At 56.1% G+C, this 6,659-nt stretch overlaps 1 protein-coding gene across 1 annotated transcript; it reads right to left on the reverse strand.

The window, feature by feature from the left end:
• Positions 1-2,617: 2,617 nt before the first annotated feature.
• ZBED4 (zinc finger, BED-type containing 4) lies at positions 2,618-6,070 on the reverse strand. The gene has a single exon (XM_006888025.1). The coding sequence runs from the start codon at positions 6,068-6,070 to the stop codon at positions 2,618-2,620; it is 3,453 nt and encodes a 1,150-aa protein (XP_006888087.1).
• Positions 6,071-6,659: the final 589 nt, after the last annotated feature.

Raw genomic sequence — 6,659 nt, forward strand, 5'->3', positions numbered from 1 at the left:
CACCCACAGCTCCTGTAAAGATTACAGAAACCCTGTGTGTGAAGGTCACTACGGGTTGTCATCAAATCAGTGGTAGTGGGGCGTCACCTACAACTGCTTTCTTCCTCACTTTATACACGAGGGAGCTCTGGGAGCCTAGTCCACAGGCTGCTGTCCAGTTCTACCTCTAACAGTCTGAACGGACTCACTGCAGTGAAGCTTTTACTCAATATGCCAACTAGAGGAGCAGCATGGGGCATGTCATAAACTAGACAAGAAAGCAAACCACCTCAGAGGCCAGCACTTCTGTTCGGCACAGGGCCAGACGGTTTACGTTCCCAGCTTTGAAGGTCACATGGTCTCTGCTGCGACTACCTAGCTTTGTAGTAGCCCTGAAGCAGCCACAGATGACCCTAAGTGAGTGGCCACGGCTAGGTCTGGCCCACAGGCCGAGGTTTTCCAGCGTCTGGTTCAGATGGAGTCAGTAAGGGCAGGGACCACAGCCCACACTGAGCCGTCCTGGAAGGTCACGTGCTCACTGTGGGGTCAGTGGCCCTAGTGCAGCTCTGCAGCAGTTACTGCATGCCAAAGCCCAGCATCCCCAGATGGAACAATGTACCACTCAAAAAAACACAGGCCTGCAGGTCAGTGATGGACCCAGGTCAGCAGAGCCCTCACTCACTCCTATCCAAGGCCAGGTGCTCTCTAACCAGGCCCCTGTAACTCCACCCTCCTCCAGGTGCCCTCAGCTCCTGGGCTGGAACTGCCAGGCACCGGGGAGGGGTCAGTCAGGGCCACACAGCACCTCACCGAGGAACATCAGGTAAACTCCAAGGCCGGAAAGTTCTCACACTGTGGGGGCAGCAGAGCTGGGGTGGCCCCATGAGAAGGCTCCAAATCCAAGAAGCAAAGAAGTACAAAGAGCAAAAGGGCAAGACACACAGAGGGGAAGGCCATGTGTGGACACTGAGGGAGATGGAGTGTGCGAGGCAGGACCACTGGTCACTGAAGAGCAGGGGAGGCCTCCCTGACAACATGTGGATTTTAAACGTGGGGCCTCAGGGGAGGAAGGAGCAAGGCTGTTACTGCACGACTTGCTGTGGCAGCCCTGTCCACAGAGCCTCAGGGTCCACAGAGCCTCAGGTCCACGGAGCCACAGCACACCTGCAGGCTCAGCCGTGCTGGCACATGTGACCTCCTTCTGTAAAACTCAGAACCGGAGAGGAGAGGTCTCACTGCCATCATGCCAATACCCATGGCTTCACTATGGGCTTACCAAGTGACTTAGAGTGAAATGCTGTCTGAATGGGGTCTTCGGACACTGGTCCCCAAAGAGTGGGCCTATTACCCTGGGGAAAAAAAAAGGCCAATGTCCACCAGCGCTAGAAAATGGCAAATAAAAAGTTTAATTTCAGAAACTGAGTTCACCATTTATAAATACACTAAAACATAGTCAATGCAAATTTAGATTAAGCATAGGTACAGTATTTTAACAAAACGATGTCTCTAAAAGATCATAGGCAAGTACGGGACCTGTCCCACCCAGGTTAGTTCATTGGTTTGAAATGAGAGAAGCAACCTTATCCAGGTGTGAGAGCAAAGCCCTTGATGACAACAGCTAACAGGGTTGACTGGGACTTCATTCTGCTGTCATGGGGATTCTAAAGGCCCCACGCCGGCTGGACCTCCCGTTACAGCAGCACAGCTCAGGCTGGCGGCACCAGCAGAACGTGGCAGCTATCCTCCCTGGGTGGAGGAGGCACGTCTCCTAAGAATTTCATACATAATTTGATCAAGCTGGGAATCAGTGCACAGTTTTAACAGACAGTGTCAGAGCATGGACAGACTAAAGCAGAGGCTTAGAGATTTCATGAAACTCAGCTGTGGCCTCTCGCGTTCTGCACTGGCTCAGTCACGGACATGGACTTGAAAACATTTCTAAGGAATTCACTATAAATAGTTGGAAATCTCTGAGTTAAGTGATGATGGAAAACCTGAATGCGAAAACATAAACGGGAAAGTTTTCCTGACTCAAGACCATGGAACAGAAATTCCACATGGCATCTCAATCTCGTTTTGTTTCCGAACGCTGACTCTGACCCCTGGAGGACTGCAGAGCATGCAGTGAGAACGGCTTTGAAAGGATGGCTTGAACTCCACCTCTATGTACAGAGCTCACGGACAGCCACAGAAGCTGCTGTTGCAATTAAAGCAAAGCTGGACTAGGATACAGTACCTGATTTGTGGTTTTTACATAATTGAATAAAAAAGTCTACACAACAGAATTGTTCACATCTTTTCTGTCATTCTAGTAAAACAAGTTACTAACTCCTAACATTTAAAAAATGTACAGTTAGAATTAAAACAACCTAATCATCTTAATGGACAAGACAAGCTACATCTAGCGAAGTTCTCTCAAATCCTACCTACAGCATCTGGCCTGAAGAGGAGGACTAAGGCACATGTAGACACAACGTGGAGAGCTGGACAGTGACCCCCCTGCGGCCCTGCAAGCCCCTGACCCGACGTCGTACATGGCCTCGCTCAGAGCGAGGGGCGGCCCTGTGGCAGACACAGCTAATACCGTACAAGCAACAATTTTTGTTTTGTTTTCAGCCCGGTGGCTCCACTGAGCATTTCAGTACTGGAAGTATATTAATGGAAGGTTCACTTTCAAAAAGATGAGCTTCTCGAAATGCTCCATCATGAGCCGGGACTGGCTGAAGCCACCACCTTCAGTGGGTGTGCTGAAGAGCTTTTCTGAAGCGACGATGCTTGGGGGGCAGCCCAGGAAGCGGACAGCTAGGGCTGCCAGGGCTGGCCAGGACGCCCTCTTCAGGTTCCAGTAGGCTAATGGGTCACAGCTGTGTTCCAGCACCTCCTCCTCCAGGTAGGCAAGCACCATGTCTTCGGGTAACTTGGTCTTCTCCTGCAGACCTTTCCTCTTCATCTTGGCCATAAGGGACCACAGGTCCTCCTCTCCTGCAGAATCCTTGGGTGGGGACCCTGCACCACGGCCATTGGCCACCGGGGTGGCGTCTGAGGTAGAATTCAGGATTTCTAGCTCCCTGATTAAGTCCTGCTTGTACTGCTCAGCCTCCTCCTCAGTGAACAAGGAGGCCTTGTAGCGGGGGTCCAGCAGCGTGGCGAAGATGTACCTGGGGTCGTGGAGGGTGGAGGAGAGGCGGCTGACCATGGCTTCCCTGAGGGACCTGAGCATGGTGTCGATGCCCATGGTCTCCTGGGACAGCATCTCGATCTTGCGGTTGAGGATGTGGATCATGGGGATCACCTGGCTAAGGGCAGACACGTGCGTGCTCATCTCGCGGCTGGCGGCGTCGAAGGGCTTCAGCGCGTGGCACACGGACTGCATGACTTCCCACTGGTCGCAGCTGATGAGCTCCCGGAAGTTGCACTCGATGGCCATCTCGTTGATGGCCCTCCTCTGCTCGATGAGCCTCTCCAGCATGTGGAAGGAGGTGTTCCATCTGGAGGGGACGTCCTGGAGCAGGTGGTGCGGGGGCAGCTTGTGCTCCCGCTGCAGCTCCGCCAGCTTCTCTTTGGCCTTCGGCGACCGGTGCACCCGCTCGCAGATCTTCCGGGCAATGCTCAGCAGGTTCTGCACCATCCTCTGACTCTTGATGGCCTCGTTGACGATGAGGTTGACTGTGTGGCTGAAGCACTGCACGCTGGGGTGCTCACCTTCGCTCAGGGTCTTCCCGATGCTGGGGTTGTCCGTCACCGTGATGCCCACCTGCAGGCCGATGGAGGTCACCCAGGCCTCCCACCAGCACTCCAGCTGCTTCTGAATGCTGTTGCCACCGTAGTCACAGTCGATCTGCGACACGTCCAAGAGCGCGAAGCAGTGGTGGTCTTTGGCACGGGGCCGGACCGTCGAGGTAAAGGTGACCCAGTGGGCCGTGAGGGTCAGGTACTCGCGTGTCTGGTTGCTCATCCAGATGCCGGACGTGAAGTGCACCACGCCGCTCTCGGCCTCCTTGAGGTGGGCCAGGATTAGCTGCTTCACATTGTCGTACATGCCCGGGATTGCCGTCCTGGAGAAGTAGGATGCGGTGGGCACGGAGTACTGAGGTTTCAAGTATTCCAGCAGCCTGTTAAAGCCAACATTGTCCACGAAAGAATATGGCTGAAGGTCAAGTGCAATCATTTCAGCTATGAGACTTGTTATCTTTTTGGCAACGGGGTGCGAGTCACAGAACTTGTCGCTGGGCTCCTCGCAGGCTGGCGTGCGGGGCGGCTCAGAGGCCTCGGCAGTGTCGCCCAGCACGCTGCCGTGGAACCTCTGCAGGTGCCTGAGTAGGCAGCTGGTCCCGAGGTTGGTGGGCTTCTTGCCCCTGCTGATTGTCCGCCCACAGTGCAAGCACACCACCTTCGTGGAGTCGGCTGAGCAGATGGAGAAGTGATTCCACAGTTTGGAGGTCTTCTTGCTGCTGGCGGGAAACGTCCCCTGATTCTCCTTCGTGGCCACGGCTGGCGCGTCGGGTAGCTTGCCGGAGCCTTCCGCAGAAGCCAGCGTGGCGTAGGGTGAGCTGGCCAGGCTGGCCCCGAGGAAGGCTCGCTGGCTCCCAACCACGTCGGGGTGGCGCCGGTACAGGTGCCACATCAAACAGCTGGTGCCAACGTCCCCCTTCTTGCCCAGGCTGATGACACAGCTGCAGTACCGGCACACGACCTTCAGACTGTCCATGGGGGCCAGCGAGAAATGATGCCACACTTCCGACTTGAGCCTCTTCACGACCTTCTTCTTTTGCTGGAACACCGTGCCACACACAAAGCCCTGAGGGCTCGGCCCAGCCTTCTTTTCGGGGGAAGACACACCTGAGACGCTGCCAGCCTCCTCCTCGGAGGACAGCACTGACTCATCCTCCATCAGACCGGACCCGCCCCAGAAATGAAGCGAGGCGGCGCCACGCAACCCAGCCGGACAAGAGAAGACGAAGCTGAGATCGCCGCCCACCACCCCCGGACAAGAGAAGACAAAGCAGAAGGCAACGCCACAACACAACACAGCAGGCAGCACAACAGGGGGGGGGGCGGAAAGAGACCGGAGGCACGCCCACCCCCCCTCATCCTCCAACACCACGACGCGGCGGGCCCGCCACAACAGCCGAAGCAGAAAACAGCTAAAGACGACCTCCCCGTCCGTGCCCCCCCAGAACGAACTCATGCAGGCAACGCACACGGCCTTGGAGCTGTCCAGGGGCGACAGGTAGAAGTGCTTCCAGACCACCGACCTCCTACGGGAGCCTAAGCAGCTCCGGGAGACCCGACCCTTCTCAGGACCAGCTTCCATGGCCTCATCGCACTGCACACTCGACAGATATGGGGACGAGCCCACCAGGACGTCCTCCCTGCCATACTTCTCAGAAATGGACATGTCAGAGGAGACTTCTTCAGAAGACAGGACAGACACTGACTCCTCTGTGATCCGATCTGGGGACGGGATCTTGGATGCAATTTTCTTGACAAGCTTGATGGGGGAGAGGATGGGGCCCAGGTCGCCCCCGTCTGCGGCCTGAGGCGGCAGCAGCAGCGAAGGGGCGGGGAAGGCGGCCACGGTGGGCACGCCGCTGTTGTTGGGGATGAGTACCGTGGGGTGCGCCCTGCGCACGTGCCTCATCAGACAGCTGGTGCTCAGGTCCTTCTCGTTCTTGCCCCGGCTGAACTCCTTCATGCAGTACATGCAGATGGCCTTGGTGCTGTCTCGGGGAGAGATGAAGAAGTGTTTCCAGGCGGGGGACTTCTTGCGTGAGCTCATGCTGCCTCTGCTGGCCAGGACGCTCTGGGTCACGGCCTCCATGGCCACGTCGTACAGGGTACTGCTGTACTGGGAGAAGAGGCTGCCGTACTCGTCCTCACTGTACTTGCGCGGGGGCGGGCAGCCACGGTCTGCCTCCTGGCCGCTGCGGCGCTCGGACCCGCCGTGGCGATGTGGCACGGCCCTCACCTCCATCCTCGGCAGGCCGCTGCCGGGCAGCTCAGCATCGTCATCCTCTTCTATCTGAAAAGCTACCTCGTGAGAAACAAACTCGCTGTCCCCTTGTGGACAAGATTCTTGGCTATTTTCCATGGCTGACCATAGCCATTACCGCCTCTCTGCCACGTAAGCATGAGAAGCTGGCATGCTGTGGACACAGCTCCCCTGAGCCCCAGACACTAGACCTTCAGGCTTTCCTGGACAGCCTCTCTCCTGAGACGGCTCTGTGACCATGACTGACCAGACCTTGACCCCCAGCGTGCAGCTCACAGCAGCTTCCATCGTGGGCCCGGCCGCCCGCCCGCAGCTGGCCTGGTGGCCCGGGGTCGACATGCATCTGTGCAGAGGAGGCCTCCTTCTGGGCTCAGGAGCTCGACCCTCTTCATCTTGCGAGCGTCAGCAGGGTCCTTCCGTATCACCTGCAAAAGAGGAGTCTAATGAAGTAGCGGACTCAACCACACATTTCTAATACATCTAAGCCCGCACAGGTCAGCTTCAGTGTGTGCTGAAAAGGATTCCTTAATAGTAGATCTAATTCCAGGAAGAGACAACTTTCACTTTTGAGGGTTAAAAGGAAAAAACCTTTTGGGACTTGTTAAAATAGTTAAGAGAAACCTCCTGGTCCTAAAATGCAGAACTGTTACTCAGCACTAACTCAAGGGGCCAACAATCCTATGAAAAC

Source organism: Elephantulus edwardii, unplaced genomic scaffold (genome assembly GCF_000299155.1).
Source record: "Elephantulus edwardii isolate Elephantulus edwardi_28Jun2011 unplaced genomic scaffold, EleEdw1.0 scaffold00064, whole genome shotgun sequence".
Lineage (NCBI taxonomy): Eukaryota > Metazoa > Chordata > Mammalia > Macroscelidea > Macroscelididae > Elephantulus > Elephantulus edwardii.

Excerpts from the sequence above, each read along its gene's own strand:
- ZBED4 (XM_006888025.1), bottom strand. The coding sequence starts at position 6,070 with ATGGAAAATAGCCAAGAATCTTGTCCACAAGGGGACAGCGAGTTTGTT.